This window comes from Staurois parvus, unplaced genomic scaffold (genome assembly GCF_062004578.1).
Source record: "Staurois parvus isolate SC_StPar_1 unplaced genomic scaffold, SC_StPar_1.0 ptg001017l, whole genome shotgun sequence".
In the NCBI taxonomy this organism is placed as follows: domain Eukaryota; kingdom Metazoa; phylum Chordata; class Amphibia; order Anura; family Ranidae; genus Staurois; species Staurois parvus.
In genome coordinates this window covers 236,592-253,922 of record NW_028318813.1, presented here as the reverse complement: position 1 = coordinate 253,922, position 17,331 = coordinate 236,592, and the positions used below count along the sequence as shown (strand labels likewise).

At 45.4% G+C, this 17,331-nt stretch overlaps 1 protein-coding gene across 5 annotated transcripts in view; it reads left to right on the top strand.

The window, feature by feature from the left end:
- The window catches only part of LOC149441175 (uncharacterized), a 141,006-nt gene that overhangs the window by 76,915 nt on the left and 46,760 nt on the right, over positions 1-17,331 (top strand). For all 5 annotated transcript variants that reach the window (XM_089657655.1, XM_089657654.1, XM_089657657.1 and 2 more), the window contains one exon: positions 1,692-2,143. In XM_089657655.1, the coding sequence (XP_089513781.1) occupies positions 1,692-2,143 (452 nt within the window). The remainder of the gene's footprint in view (positions 1-1,691; positions 2,144-17,331) is intronic.

Sequence of the window (17,331 nt, the reverse complement as noted above, 5' to 3'; positions counted from 1 at the left end):
AGGAAATCCATTTCCTGACAGCGAGCTGAATAAATATCTGACTCAGAATAGCTACAGAAACATCCTGAGAGCAACTTCCTGCAAAGATTACCCGACTCATACCCTCGTCTATATGTGTCACCCTGTGGGGGGAGGGACAGACTCATAGCCCCTTCTATATGTGTCACCCTGCAGGAGGAGCACAGACTCATAGCCCCTTCTATATGTGTCACCCTGCAGGAGGAGGACAGACTCATATCCCCTTCTATATGTGTCACCCTGCAGGAGGAGCACAGACTCGTAGCCCCTTCTATATGTGTCACACTGCAGGAGGAGGACAGACTCATAGCCCCTTCTATATGTGTCACCCTGCAGGAGGAGGACAGACTCATAGCCCCTTCTATACATGTCACCCTGCAGGAGGAGGACAGACTCATAGCCCCTTCTATATGTGTCACCCTGCAGGAGGAGGACAGACTCATAGCCCCTTCTATATGTGTCACCCTGTAGGAGGAGGACAGACTCATAGCCCCTTCTATATGTGTCACCCTGCAGGAGGAGGACGGACTCATAGCCCCTTCTATATGTGTCACCCTGCAGGAGGAGGACAGACTCATACCGTCGTCTATATGCGTCACCGTGTGGGTGGAGGGACAAACTTATAGCCCCTTCTATATATATTACCCTGCAGGAGGAGGACGGACTCATAGCCCCTTCTATATGTGTCACCCTGCAGGAGGAGGATGGACTCATAGCCCCTTCTATATATATTACCCTGCAGGAGGAGGACAGACTCATAGCCCCTTCTATACTTGTTACCCTGCAGGAGGAGGACAGACTCATAGCCCCTTCTATATGTGTCACCCTGCAGGAGGAGGACAGACTCATAGCCCCTTCTATATGTGTCACCCTGCAGGAGGAGGACAGACTCATAGCCCCTTCTATATGTGTCACCCTGCAGGAGGAGGACAGACTCATAGCCCCTTCTATGTGTGTCACCCTGCAGGAGGAGGGCGGACTCGTAGCCCCTTCTATATATATTACCCTGCAGGAGGAGGACGGACTCGTAGCCCCTTCTCTACGTGTCACCCTGCAGGAGGAGGGCGGACTCCTAGCCCTTCTATATATATTACCCTGCAGGAGGAGGACAGACTCCTAGCCCCTTCTATACGTGTCACCCTGCAGGAGGAGGACGGACTCATAGCCCCTTCTATATGTGTCACCCTGCAGGAGGAGGACAGACTCATAGCCCCCTCTATATGTGTCACCCTGCAGGAGGAGGACAGACTCATAGCCCCTTCTATATGTGTCACCCTGCAGGAGGAGGACAGACTCATAGCCCCTTCTATATGTGTCACCCTGCAGGAGGAGGACAGACTCATACCGTCGTCTATATGCGTCACCGTGTGGGTGGAGGGACAGGCTTATAGCCCCTTCTATATATATTACCCTGCAGGAGGAGGACAGACTCATAGCCCCTTCTATATATATTACCCTGCAGGAGGAGGACAGACTCATAGCCCCTTCTATACTTGTTACCCTGCAGGAGGAGGACGGACTCATAGCCCCCTTCTATATATATTACCCTGCAGGAGGAGGACAGACTCATAGCCCCTTCTATATGTGTCACCCTGCAGGAGGAGGCCCCTTCTATATATATTACCCTGCACATATCACTGAATCATTTTTATTCCTGCGTTTCTTTCTCTTAGGTTCCTCCATGATGCTCCATCATTCCGCGTGACAATCCCGGACGCCATGTCTGCTACGGACGCCTTACCCCCACCCATCCCCCTCTCCCAGAAGCCAGTCCGTATCATCAAAGCCAAGCCGCCCAACCGCCCTCCCCCTCACCTGCCCCCTAAACCCCCCCAGAAGCCCCCACCATGCCCTCATGTTGCACCCCCAGCGGCTCCCCCGCCCCAGCCTGATGTCCCTGAAACCCTTTCTGAACAAACGACGGGCGTATGCGTGAAGAAGATCGCTGGATTGTTCCAGAAGGACCCTGGAGGAGGAAGCTTAGAGGAGACACAACCGCGCCTCCCTCCGAAGCCGCCCGCCCTCGCGGTGAAGGAGGAGAAGACACAGCAGAGGAAGGATGAACCTCCGGGAGTGAAGACCAAAGGGGAAGGGGAACGAGAAGCTGACCGGTCCTGCCCACCACGTAAGTAACCCTTTTCTTTATTGGTCTGAAACGTGATTGGCCAAAGGAGTTATAAAGTGTTTTCATAGGACAACTCCACCCAATGTGACATTCCAGCTTTCTGTTCTTTGGGGTCTTTTTTTCCTTCAGTTACTCCAATGAGATCTTCTCACCAAAGTTCACCCAACTGGGCAAGGATGGTGTTCTCCTCCCTCCATGGACCATAACCTAAATACATCATTGTGGAGTCTGGATGTGGGAAACACCATCATTGTTTGATCGTTAACAAATTTAGTAAAGATTGATTGTCTTTCCGCTTGATCTTTTCACTCGAATGCAAAGTGAAGACCCATACGGTGTGTTGTATCTTTTGATATAGAAAGTCTATAGTTCTGTATGTTTGGCGTCATGTAACCATTTTTGGAAATTTTGAACCTGCAAAGCTTCTATCCTGAAGATCCTGCCAGTAGCAGCACTTCCTGTTGCAGGCTGACAACGCTAAGCCACTGCCTCGCAATGATCAGCAGCGTTGTCAGCCTGCAGTGTCAGGTCCTTCAGTAGGCCTTTGTGACTTCCTGAAAGACCAGGAGACAGGTTTCTGTACAAATCCCTGTATAGAACCTAAGGTGCAGTGACACGGAAGACATAGAGGCCTGCAGGAATGGCACTGCATTGTTATAGACATTAATAGGTTGTATCCGTGTGTCAGCATGTTGGGGTATGTTGGCAGCCTGGTCATTTCAACAGAGGGCATTTGACAGGCAAGTGGCAGATGATATGTTGACTCCTCGCTGCTTGTTGTAACCCTAAAAAGGCTCCTCCACCAAGCTTCCACCATGTACATTGCACACAGTTGCAGGGTGATTGCGACAAAGCCCCATGCACTTGCATTGGTTGCGTTGGGCAGCAGTACAGCCTATTGAGCACAATGGGGGTAACATTTTTTTGCTGTGGCATCTGTACAATCCCCTCCCACTACTGTGTTTGGTAAAACTGTGACTTAACTCCCAATTTTCACCCCAGATCCGCTGCATTTGTGAGCATGCCCTAAAGATGGAGTGACATGGGACCCCCTAAAAATCTTTTTTTATATTTAAAAAAAAAAAGGTCGAGATAGCAGTACTAGTAGTTTTTAAGACATCTTCCTATTCAAAAGGCAACCCTACCTATGGTTAGAAGAAAGAATTATAGTTTTTTCTTCCATGTTGCCTCTTTGGAAATTCCTGGTAGGATAAGGGCTGTTCCTGGATCAATAGGCTAATCCAGAGATTTCCAGTAATGCCTGTTTTTTCCCAGAAGTACACATGGGCTCATTAGCATTTGAAAAGGAGGCCAGCTGTAGCCAGGGTTGGGACTTTGGATAACTGGATAGATAAAATCCTACAACTCCTAGTCCAGAGGCTACGTGTATGGTTGTGTGATACCAAATATCTTGAGCAGAAGTTGGGTAAATGGAAGAAGGATCACAAGGGGGTAGAGTGTGATGTAGCTGCACTATATTCATCCATAGAACATCATTTGAGCTTTGTGGTTTCATCTAGAACAGCATAGTGCAATTACTGAGAATTTAATAATAAAATAACGCTGACCTCTACTGTATATGGGTTGGTGGAAGTAGCACCACATCTTTGGAGATGGCAATCCCTCAGCTCATCAGTATGTATTATAGGTACATTGATGCCTATAATCGTCCATCGCACAACATTTGGGGATGGAAGCCTTGTGGTTCCATCTAGAACAGTATAGTCCATACACTGAAGATTTAAAGGGGGTGATAGAGGAAGGAATGATATGCTTACGTACTCCATTATGGAATGTATTATCTCCAAAGATGTGGTCCTTCATGGGCGCTAAATGTGCACCAGCATAACACTGACCTCTATATGGGTTGGTGGAAGGAGCACCACATCTTTGGAGATGGCAACCCCTCAGGTCATCAGTATGTATTATAGGTACATTGATACCTATAATCGTCCATCGCACAACATTTGGGGATGGAAGCTTTGTGGCTCCATCTAGAACAGTATAGTCCATACACTGAGGATTTAAAGGGGGTGATAGAGGAAAGAATGATATGCTTACGTACTCCATGCTGGAATGTACTATCTCCAAAGATTAGATGCTTCATGTGCACCAGCATAACACTGACCTCTATATGGGTTGGTGGATGGAGCACTACAGCTTTGGAGATGGTAACCCCTCAGGTCATCAGTATGTATTATAGGTACATTGATGCCTATAATCGTCCATCGCACAACATTTGGGGATGGAAACTTTGTGGTTCCATCTAGAACAGTATAGTCCGTACACAGAGGATTTAAAGGTGGTGATAGAGGAAGGAATGATATGCTTACGTTCTCCATGATGGAATCTACTATCTCCAAAGATGTGGTCCTTCATGGGCGCTAAATGAGCACCAGCATAACACTGACCTCTATATGGGTTGGTGGATGGAGCACCACATCTTTGGAGATGGCAACCCCTTAGGTCATCAGTATGTATTATAGGTACATTGTTGCCTTAAATTGTCTATAGCACAACATTTAAAATGTACGTTTTGTGGTTCCATCTAGAACAGTATAGGCCATACATTGAGGATTTAAAGGGGGTGATAGAGGAAGGTGTGATATGCTTATGTACTCCATGATGGAATGTACTATCTCCAAAGATGTGGTCCTTCATGGGCGCCAAATGTGCACCAGCATAACTCTGACCTCTATATGGGTTGGTGAAAGGAGCACCACATCTTTAGAGATGGCAACCCTTGCAGGTCACCAGTAGGTAATATAGGTATGTAGATGCTTATAGTTGCCCATAGCACATCATTTGGGGATGAATACTTTGCAGATCAATCTAGGATTTCCTGGTAAGATATTGGCTGTTCATAGAACAACTGAATGAACCTGAGCTTTCCAGTAACTCCTGTTTTTTGCCCTTTCACAGAAGTACACATGGGCTCATTAGCATTTGAAAGGGAAGCCAACTGTAGCCAGGGTAGGGACTTTGAATACCTGGATAGATCAAATGCTACAACTCCAGTCCAGAGGTTACTTGTATGGTTGTGTGATACCAAACATCTTGTGCAGAAGTTGGGTAAATGGAGGTGGAAGAAGGATCACAACGGGTTAAATTGTGATGTGGTTGCACTGTATTCGTCGATAGTATATCATGTGAGGGTGGAAGCTTTGTGGTTCCATCTAAAACAGTATAGTGCAATTACTGAGAATTTAAAGGTGGTGATAGAGGAAGGAGTGATATGCTTATGTACTCAATGATGGAATGTACTATCTCCAAAGATGCTTCCAAGGGTGGTAAATGTGCACCACCATAACGCTGACCTCTATATGGGTTGTTGGAAGTAGCACCACATCTTTGGCGATGGCAACCCTTTCAGGTCATCAGTATGTATTATAGGTACAGTATGTAGATGCCTATAGTTGCCCATAGTACATCATTTGGAAATGGATACTTTGCAGATCCATCTAGGCATTCCTGAAAAGATATTGGCTGTTCATAGAACAATTGAATTATCCTGAGCTTTCCAGTATCTCCTGTTTTTTGCCCTTTCACAGAAGTACACATGGCTCATTAGCATTTGAAAGGGCGACTAATGGTAGCCAAAGCTGGGGCTTGGGGAGAAATGTTAGGAAACTGGTTAGATCAAATGCTACAACTCCTAGTCCAGAGGTTACTTGTATAGTTGTGTGATACCAAATATCTTGTGCAGAATTTGGGTAAATGGAGGTAGAAGAAGGATCACAAGGGGGTAGGTTGTGGTGTGGCTGCACTATATTTGTCCATAGCACATCATTTGTGTTGGGACGTACTATCTCCAACGTTGCGGTGCTTCCATGGGCACAAAATGTGCACCAGCATAACACTGACTTCTACGTGGGTTGGTGGACGGAGCACCACATCTTTGGAGAAGGCAACCCATTCAGGTCATCAGTATGTATTATAGTTACATACAGTAGATGCCTATAGTCGTCCATAGCACATAATTTGGGGACGGAAGCTTTGTGGTTTCATCTAGAACAGTATAGTGCAATTACTGAGAATTTGGAAGTGGAAGAAGGATCACAAGGGGGTAAATTGTGATGTGGTTGCACTGTATTCGTTCACAGCACATCATTTGAGGGTGGAAGCTTTGTGGTTTCATCTAAAACAGTATAGCGCAATTACTGAGAATTTAAAGGGGTTGATAGAGGAAGGAGTGATATGCTTATGTACTCCATGATGGAATGTACTATCTCCAAAGATACTTCCAAGGGTGGTAAATGTGCACCACCATAACGCTGACCTCTATATGGGTTGTTGGAAGTAGCACCACATCTTTGGAGATGGCAACCCTTTCAGATCATCAGTATGTATTATAGGTACATTGATGCCTATAATCGTCCATAGCACAACATTTGGGGAAGGAAGCTTTGTGGTTCCATCTAGAATAGTATAGTCCGTACACAGAGGATTTAAAGGGGGTGATAGAGGATATGCTTACGTACTCCATGATGGAATGTACTATCTCCAAAGATGTGGTGCTTCCATGGGTACTATATATGCACCAGCATAGCTCTGACCTCTATATGGGTTGGTGGAAGGAGCACCACATCTTTGGAGAAGGCAACCCATTCAGGTCATCAGTATGTATTATAGTTACATACAGTAGATGCCTATAGTCGTCCATAGCACATCCTTTGGGGACGGAAGCTTTGTGGTTTCATCTAGAACAGTATAGTGCAATTACTGAGAATTTGGAAGTGGAAGAAGGATCACAAGGGTGTAAATTGTGATGTGGCTGCACTATATTCGTTCACAGCACATCATTTGAGGGTGGAAGCTTTGTGGTTTCATCTAGAACAGTATAGTGCAATTACTTAGAATTTAAAGGTAGTGATAGAGGAAGGAGTGATATGTTTATGTACTCCATGGTGGAATGTACTATCTCCAAAGATTAGGTGCTTCTATGGGTGCTAAATGTGCACCAACATAACACTGACCTCTATATGGGTTGGTGGAAGGAGCACCACATCTTTGGAGAAGGCAACCCATTCAGGTCATCAGTATGTATTATAGGTACATTGATGCCTATAATCGTCCATAGCACAACATTTGGGGAAGGAAGCTTTGTGGTTCCATCTAGAACAGTATAGTCCGTACACAGAGGATTTAAAGGGAGTGATAGAGGATATGCTTACGTACTCCATGATGGAATGTACTATCTCCAAAGATGTGGTGCTTCCATGGGTACTAGATATGCACCAGCATACCTCTGACCTCTATATGGGTTGGTGGAAGGAGCACCACATCTTTGGAGAAGGCAACCCATTCAGGTCAACAGTATGTATTATAGTTACATACAGTAGATGCCTATAGTCGTCCATAGTACATCATTTGGGGATGGAAGCTTTGTGGTTTCATCTAGAACAGTATAGTGCAATTACTGAGAATTTGGAAGTGGAAGAAGGATCACAAGGGGGTAAATTGTGATGTGGTTGCACTGTATTCGTTCACAGCACATCATTTGAGGGTGGAAGCTTTGTGGTTTCATCTAAAACAGTATAGCGCAATTACTGAGAATTTAAAGGGGGTGATAGAGGAAGGAGTGATATGCTTACGTACTCCATATTGGAACGCATTATCTCCAAAGATTAGGTGCTTCTTTGGGTGCTAAATGTGCACCAACATAACACTGACCTCTATATGGGTTGGTGGATGGAGCACCACATCTTTGGAGAAGGCAACCCATTCAGGTCATCAGTATGTATTATAGATACATACAGTAGATGCCTATAGTTGTCCATAGCACATCATTTGGGGATGGAAGCTTTGTGGTTTCATCTAGAACAGTATAGTGTGATTATTGAGAATTTAAAGGTGATGATAGAGGAAGGTGTGATATGCTTACGTACTCCATGGTGGAACGCATTATCTCCAAAGATGTGATGCTTCTATGGGTGCTAAATGTGCACCAACATAACACTGACCTCTATATGGGTTGGTGGATGGAGCACCTCATCTTTGGAGGAAGATGGCAACCCCTTCAGGTCATTAGGATGTATTATAGGCACATGGATGTCTTCATTTTTTATTGGGCAGGAAAATCTACACGCAATTTGTGTCTTCTTTAAATTTATTTATTTATTTCAGGTACTTCTATAGCGCCGTCAATTTACGCAGCACTTTACATATATATTGTACATTCACATCAGTCCCTAACCCTCAAGGGGCATACAATCTAAGATCCCTAACTCACATTCATACATACACATACTAGGGACAATTTAGACAGGATCCAATTCACCTACCAGCATGTCTTTGGAGAGTGGGAGGAAACCGGAGTACCTAGAGGAAACCCACGCAGGCACAGGGAGAACATGCAAACTCCAGGCAGGTGGTGCTGTGGTTGGGATTCGAACCAACAACCCCAGTACTGCCAGGCGGAAGTGCTAACCATTTAGCCACTGTGCTGCCCATAAATGACCGTAGATCAGCTTTATCTGTGAGGAAGGAATGACTGAGGTTACATTTCTGGATGTTCCTTTGCAGTGTTGTAATCGCAAAGAGGAAATTCTTAGGGAAGACATTCAGGAAATCCAATTTCTGAGAACTCTCTATATCTGCAGAATGTTGTCATTTTTCATATAGGATAAGATCCTTACTGAGAGGGCAAAGCTTAGAACTTCCTAGACCGAAAAATATGGGATATATTTGTTTTTTTTTATGAAAAAAAATGTGTGGGATTTTTCTGCCAATACCTCTATGGGGGGGATGTTTTTCGCTCTTGGGGCTTATTCACGTGGCTTTCTAAAACGCTGCGCTTAGATGCACATGGCGTATAGTTTTGTATGCATCTTAACCTCCCTGGCGGTATTCCTGAGTGTTGCTCGGGGTAAAGTTTCAGTACCAGAAGCGGTAACCCCCCCCGAGCTACACTCGGGAATACACTGCAGCGTTGTTCCGGGATCCCTCCTGCACTTACCTTGTCCTGCGCTCCCGCAATGTCCCCCCTGCAGTGTCTTCGGCCATCTCCTCCGGCGGATGCCGGCATCTGTCTTCTGGGTTCCGGTCTCTGTGACGTCGGGACGTACGGGGGACGTAACTGGAGGGAAATTCAAAAATTTAAAACGTTCACTAAATACGCTAAAATCACATAGTATAACATTCCTGTATCAAACCATTTCACATACATTTTGTCCCGAGTGCTTTGTCCGGCGCCCTGCCTGCATTTTTACTGCCCTTTCTGCCTGGAAACTGAGAAAAGTCCATGGCGTCCAAAAAGCGTCCCTTTAGGTCAGACGCGGTTTTAGACCGGCTAGAGAACAGCGATAGTAAATCAGAACCACTTGCAGAATTGAGTGATAATGATTCGTGGGGGAAATTCCTCATCAGACACTGAAAACGATTCTGCGACTGAGCTCAGCGATGTGCGAACTTGGCGCTCTATTTCACATTTCTGTGTTTTTGCTTTGATTATATTATTGAATTCAATGTATTATTATATTATTTTTTATGATTATTTATTATATTATAATTTATGATTTCGTGTTTCAAATTTTATCCTCCCCGGGATGTTTACTAGACTTGGTTGGACAGATTGCAGTGAGTTATTCCTAAGAATTACAGGCCTACAATAAAAAAACAACAAATTTCCATTGAAAACAATGTACCGCTTTGAGCACAGAAATACTGACATAATCAGACCGCTAGGGAGGTTAATGCAGTGCTATAGGAATCATTGGGGCCATACACACAGCTGTGACTACAAGTGCACATTTAGGGGCATACATCAAAGTAGGACACAGCTGCGTGTTGGCAGATTTTAGGCATTTATGTAGGTCCATGTGCGTGCGCACACAGGCACTCGTACACATATTATTTATTTATTACAAGTCATGAGAAGACTTGTACATGTCTAATCCCAAGTGTTTCAGGCATGTGTTCTACACAGGATTGTCTTCTAGCTCTGCCAGACAGAACCCACACACATGCCCGTGTCAATGAGGCCTTGTCGTCTGTCTGGCTTTTCCCTTTGGAAGAATTCCTTCTTTTGGCTTTCTTCTTGCTCTAGCTTTTTGTTGTTTTATACATGTATAGATTTGCCTTTTGATATGTCTTTTATGCAGGCCATAGACAGGTCAAAAACCGGCCATTTTTATAAATAAAAAAAACAAAAAATTGGTGGTTCGATCGGTCAATGTTACCACCGACGGTAAAAAAATTTGGCCGATTTTCGTCCCGTTTACGGCCAGCATTTAATTACTTGTGTCCCTTGCAGAGAGCTCCGCTATTATATTTTATATGAAAAGTCTTGTGGTTGCAACAATGTATCTATTTGTATCCATTTCAGATACAGATGTTTTTATTCAGATACAAATAGATACATTGTTGCAACCACAAGACTTTTCATATAAAATATAATAGTGGCCTGGAATTCTTCTTTTTTTTTGTCGTTGTCATCTTCTTCTTCGTCGTCTTCTTCTTCGTCATCTTCTTCGTTGTTGTCTTCTTCATCGTCATTGTCGTCGTCGTCATTGTCGTCGTCTTCGTCGTCGTCATCTTCTTCGTCGTCTTCTTCTTTTTCTTCCTTCTTCTTCTTCTTTTTCTTCCTCTTCCTTCTTCTTCTTTTTCTTCCTCTTCCTTCTGCTTCTTCTTTTTCTTCTTCTTTTCTACTTCTTTTTCTTTTCTTATTCTTCGTCGTCTTCTTCTTTTTCTTCTTCTTCTTTGTCATCTTCTTCTTTTTCTTTCTTTTTTTTCTTCTTCTTCTGCTTCTTTTTCTTTCTTCCTCTTCTTTTTCTTCATTTTCTTCTTTTTCTTCTTCTTGCAGGTCACGGCTCATGCACAGATTTTTTTATTGGTAAACCGATTGGCCAATTTGCCCGTCATTGTCGGGAAAATCGGCAGATTTTTTTTCCAACTTTACCAATAAAGAAAATGTGCCAAAACCCTGAAAAACGGCCGACCAATTAACCCACTAACGGTGCGAAAATCGTCCTATTTTTTTTTTTCGTCTGATTTTCGACCCGTCTATGGCCTGCAGTAGAGTTGGTTGGGGATTAATGTGGAAAAGGCTCACGCCGCCCAGACAGCACATGTCTTTGGTGTTTGAATAATGACGATGTATGTATGTCCTCCTTAGGGAACATTCACGCCATTTTTTGCAGTAACACATGCAGGACCCAGCAATGCACGTTACATGTGTTCTTGTGCTACGTAATATGACTGGCAGCCCAGAGCGCCTTGCATTGCTGTGTGGAGTGCTTCATAAAGTGATACATGTACATTTATTGTGTCTTAGGCAGCTCTTGTACATTAATGGAGAGACCTAACGCAGAGCATGCTACCGGCACATGGGGTTCCCACCATCCCTGTGGTGAGTTCCCGGGTCTGTACACCCTCTATGCCCATTATGAGGGGTTCCCACCATCTCTATGCTGAGTTTCTGGGTCTGTACACCCACTGTGCCCATTATGAGGGGTTTCCACTGTATCTGTGCTGAGTTCCCAGGTCTGTACACCTGCTGTGCCCATTATGAGGGGTTCTCACCATCTCTATGCTGAGTTTCTGGGTCTGTACACCTGCTGTGCACATTATGAGGGGTTCCCACCATCTCTATGCTGAGTTTCTGGGTCTGTACACCTGCTGTGCACATTATGAGGGGTTCCCACCATCTCTGTGCTGAGTTCCCGGGTCTGTACACCTGCTGTGCCCATTATGAAGGGTTCCCACCATCTCTGTGCTGAGTTTCTGGGTCTGTACACCTGCTGTGCCCATTATGAGGGGTTCCCACCATCCCCGCTGGATTTCCTCCTATTTTATGTAACAGGAGGAGCTAGGAACACAAAAAGTGAGGATTGGGGGGAATACCTAAACCTCCCAGGGGGACAGGAGCAAAGTCGGGATTGATAACAGGAGATCTCACGGATGGAGGATCCAGGACATATAAGAAGTCTGGGGCTGACTCAGCCATTGAAATATCCACCTATAACTGAACTCATCTGCATTTCCTCGTTAATCACCATCTAGATTACAATACAAAACATTTCCTCCTACAGTCACCGGGTGCACTCTTTTGATTGGCCTTCCCTGGGCATGGGACGGCACCTTCCCGTAAAACACTCGGGTTGCAGAATCCAACCACACATTGCCCAAGCTTTCTGGGTCACCTGGCACCTGATTGGAGGGTTTAGTGATTTGTTGTCACGTTTCTCGGTTTGTGAGTCACATAAGAAGATATCGCTTGAGGCGGGCGAGTCAGGAATGGCGTTCACCTGGGCGGGCGAGTCAGGAATGGCATTCACCTGGGCGGGTTAACCCTTTCATTGGGTCATGGCTGTGACAACTCTGCAATACAGTAAGCAATTCCTGGTCCTATGACGCAATTGACTGTTCTGAGACATGCACAATCCGGCACTTCCATACTCCCAGACCTGATGTTTTGGCTGGAGAGGGGGAAGGAATGCCGACACAAACCCAACCGCTAAAATCTCGTATTCTGTAATCTGTATCTTCCATTAACCCCTTGTCTAGGTTTACAGAGCGCCTGGTGCTGAGGCTCACCTGAGCATGGTGTTGATTCCTACAGCCGGCGTTTTATGGGGCTCTGAAGGTGCCGCATCTACACGCCCAACCCCCCCACTACCTCTACCGCCAACGCCAGGGTGGTTCCTAACCTGTCCTGTTGCTCTGGGAATCTCAGGACCACAATAAATTGGACCACCATGAGCAGGAGACATCTGGGGTCCATCCTTCACCCAACTAACGAACCTGGAAGTGATGAGGATTGTGTGACTTCTGGGTTCATAGTTGCAATTCCTCGGCTACTGTGGCTGGGGAGTCAGCTAATCAAGTACAATGTGTGTGTGTGAGGGTGGAGGGGCACGGAAAATATTGGGGGTTGAATAGACCCCTGATGTGTTCATAATGAGGACCTGTCACCTGCCCAATGTTATCACCTAGGAGGCTTGTTAGTTCCCTTGTGATAACAATAAAGTGTTACTAAACCCGGGACCCTGCATTCACTATATCCGCTCTCCCCGGACCCTGCATTCACTATATCCGCTCTCCCCGGACCCTGCATTCACTATATCCGCTCTCCCCGGACCCCGCATTCACTATATCTGATCTCCTTGGACCCTGCATTCACTATATCTGATCTCCTTGGACCCTGCATTCACTATATCTTGTCTCCCCTGACCCTGCATTCACTATATCTGCTCTCCCCGGACCCTGCATTCACTATATCTGGTTTCCCCGGACCCTGCATTCACTATATCTGCTCTCCCCAGACCCCGCATTCACTATATACGCTCTCCCCGGACCCCACATTCACTATATCAGGTCTCCCCGGACCCCGCATTCACTATATCAGGTCTCCCCGACCCCTGCATTTACTATATCTGGTCTTCCTGGACCCTGCATTCACTATATCTGGTCTTCCTGGACCCTGCATTCACTATATCTGGTCTCCCCGGACCCTGCATTCACTATATCCGCTCTCCCCAGACCCCACATTTACTATATCCGCTCTCCCCGGACCCCGCATTCACTATATCCGCTCTCCCCGGACCCCGCATTCACTATATCTGGTGTTCCCGGACCCTGCATTCACTATATCTGGTGTTCCCGGACCCTGCATTCACTATATCTGGTCTCTCTCCGGACCCTGCATTCACTATATCCGCTCTCCCTGACCCCTGCATTCACTATATCCGCTCTCCCCGGACCCTGCATTCACTATATCCGGTCTCCCCGACCCCTGCATTCACTATATCCGGTCTCCCCAGACCCTGCATTCACTATATCCGCTCTCCCCGGACCCTGCATTCACTATATCTGGTCTCCCCGGACCCTGCATTCACTATATCTGGTCTCCCCAGACCCTGCATTCACTATATCCACTCTGCCCGGACCCTGCATTCACTATATTCGCTCTCCCTGAACCCTGAATTCACTATATCCGTTCTCCCTGGACCCTGCATTCACTATATCCGCTCTCCCCGGACCCTGCATTCACTATATCCGCTCTCCCCGGACCCTGCATTCACTATATCCGCTCTCCCCGGACCCTGCATTCACTATATCCGGTCTCCCCTGTCAGGTTTTTATTGCAGTCTGTGCCCCCTTTGGGGAGATTCACCCTTTCTAATTGTTCTGGTGACCACCATCACCGAGTGGAAGTGAAAGAAAATCCCAAATTTTGGGCTCTCACCAGAACAGAGGGGACATCTTCCAATCGGGACATTAATTCTGGTGACAACCAGGGATTGCCTTTCTTTGGAGGGATTTCCTCTCGCTTTCTTTTTTCTCTATGGGACAGGAAGTGAAGGGGACACAAAACTCGACAGGGGTATAACCCTCCCACTATCCAAAACTTCAAAAAAAAAAAAATGGCCTTCAGTTCTACTTTATACATTATTATTATACAGTATTTATAAAGCGCCAATAGTTCGCTCAGCGCTGTACATTACAAAGGGGGACAGAACATGTGACAGAACAATACCAATACACTGCAAAACATGAGGGGATCGAGGGCCCTGCTCCTTGGAGCTTACAATCTAGATGGCTCATTATTTTATTATAGCTATACATATCAAGGGGTGGCACAGTGGCTTAGTGGTTAGCACGTCTGCCATGCAGTAAATGGGCCATGGGTACAATTCCCAACCATGGTGCCTCCTGCATGGAGTTAGCATGTTCTCCCTGTGCTCCCTGTGCTTGTGTGGGTTTCCTCTGGGTGCTCCAGTTTCCTCCCACACTCCAAAGACATGTCCTAGTTTCATCCCTGGCCATGTGGGATCTCCTGCATGGTAGGGGTTGGGGAAAGACCTGGCAACCTACCCTGTAAAATAATTGCTAAGAGAATTCATGGAAAAAGTCGCTTACGAGTGACGGTCCATGCAATCGCCAAGGGTTGGATACTACTGAATGGATAGGTAGATAGATATCAAGATCATTAATAATCGTATCCACAAGTATTAATATTTGACACAATGTATTGTTATGTATTTCTGTATCTTTTGTATTGTTTTTATTAATTAAAGTTCCTGGGGATCGATCGTGTTTCTTTCCCTTGCATCCGATAGACTTCTATTTCTCAGTGTAGTTCTTCTAGACATGGATGGTCCCCCAATGGGACACAAAACCCGACAGGGCTATAACCCTCCCACTATCCAAAACTAAAGCAAAAAAAAATTGCCTTCAGTTCTACTTTACCTGGCTTATTATTTTGTTCTAGCTATACATATCAAGATCATTGATAATCGTATCCACAAGTATTAATATTTGACACAATGTATTGTTATGTATTTCTGTATCTTTTCTATTGTTCTTATTAATCAAAGTTCCTGGGGGGGAGATTGTGTTTCTTTCTCTTGCATCCGACAGACTTCTATTTCTCAGTGCAGTTCTTCTAGAAATGAACGGCAAACCTGAGAACAGTCAACCCAAGTGGTCCTGATTGGTAGATGGAGACCATGTGACCTACGCTAGGAATAGTGTTTTTTATAATAAAGAGGTACTTTTTTTCAACACCAGATAAACTGGTTTGGTAAAGCTGACACAGCACTTATAGATTAAATGTGAATATTCATAATGGAATTCTTTGCTTTTCTGCATTTTCTCAAACTTCTCCATTTTTTTTCTTTAACCCCATAAGCTAACAAAAGTGACATTGAACCCAGTCCTACATTTAGCCGTCACTAGTAACCACTGACACGTAACCTATTCATTAACACTGAAAACACAACTCCAAGCAAACAGCTAAACACACAGATAAAATACATAGAAGAGTTATTTGTAGCTATGTCCATCCAGTCCTAAACTTTACACAGCTCTGCCACACAGCACAGCCTTGTATGGAAGAGCAGGAGACCTGATTTTTGTCTGTTGTAGTTAAGTATCAGTTACAGGTCTTGTCTGCCCCCCCCCAGCCTATGATTGGACGATGAAAGGATGAGCTCAACAATCTCCTCCTTTCAGCATGTTTCTTGTTAACAGGCATACATGCAGCACACTTGATTGGCCGATTTGTGTGCAGCAGACATCACAGCCAGGTCTGCAACCTCCACTACAGAGGAAGTAGACCATAACCCCCAGGTTGCTGATTGGACGATAAAGGAGCAACACCAGAAATAGGAGGCTGCCATTGCTGAACATCTGCCGAGACATACAAGACGCCTGACCAGATCTGAGGTCAATTGCCTCGAGTTAACCTGGCCATGCACTATGCAAATTTCGCACAGATTCTGATGAACCGGACGAAATTCACTCCATAGGGCTCTGTTGACACCCTCCCAACATCCTTCGACTGAAAAATTCGATTGAAGGACTTAGACAGAAAATTTTTCGCTGAACAGCAGATGCAATAGAAGAGTTTATGGCCTGCTTTCCTGACCAAATGTAGCCAGGGAACTGGCATTTCCAGAAGGGGGTCAGCGTACTACAGGAGTCCTTTAATAATGATAATAACTAGGATTCTTATAATAATCGATTGTATTGAAGTTCACTTCAAATAATTTTCCCCCCAGCTTGAAAAGTCCATCATAGTGACATGTCCCAGTTTGATATGTGCAGCATCACCGAAGCCCATTGGCATGATAAATCCACGTTGCTTGATTATTGTGAAGAGGGAAAGGCCGTATAGTCTTTATTAAATGAGGGAACTAGTATTGGTGTTTTTACATTTTGGATACAGTGTTTCATAATTATGAGCAACAAAGAAATCAAGGTCTCCAGGTTGCAGGATGAGACTGGTTGGACACAGAGGCTATGTTGGGGAGTATATGAGAAGTAGAGGGGATGGAGGTCTTTGGGTTGCAGGATGAGATGAGTGGGACATAGCTGCTTTGGAGGGTATATGAGGAGAAAAGGGTCTGTTGGTTGTAGGATTGGATTGGTTGGATGCTGTGGTTGAGTAGGGGGTATTAGAGAAGAAAAGATGATTGAGGTCTTTGGTTTGCAGAATGAGCTGAGTAGGACACAGTGGTTGTGTTGGGTGGTTTATGAGGACAAAGGGTATGGAGGTCTCTGGGTAGTGGGGTGAAGCTGGTTGGATGCTGTGGTTGAGTAGGGAGGTATTGGAGAAGAGGGGGGGTATGGGGGTCTCTTGGTTGTAGGGTGGGACTGGTTGGATGCTGTGGTTGAGTAGGGGGTATTGGAGAAGAAGGGTGGTTATGGGGGGGGTCTGTTGGTTGTAGGATTGGACTGGTTGG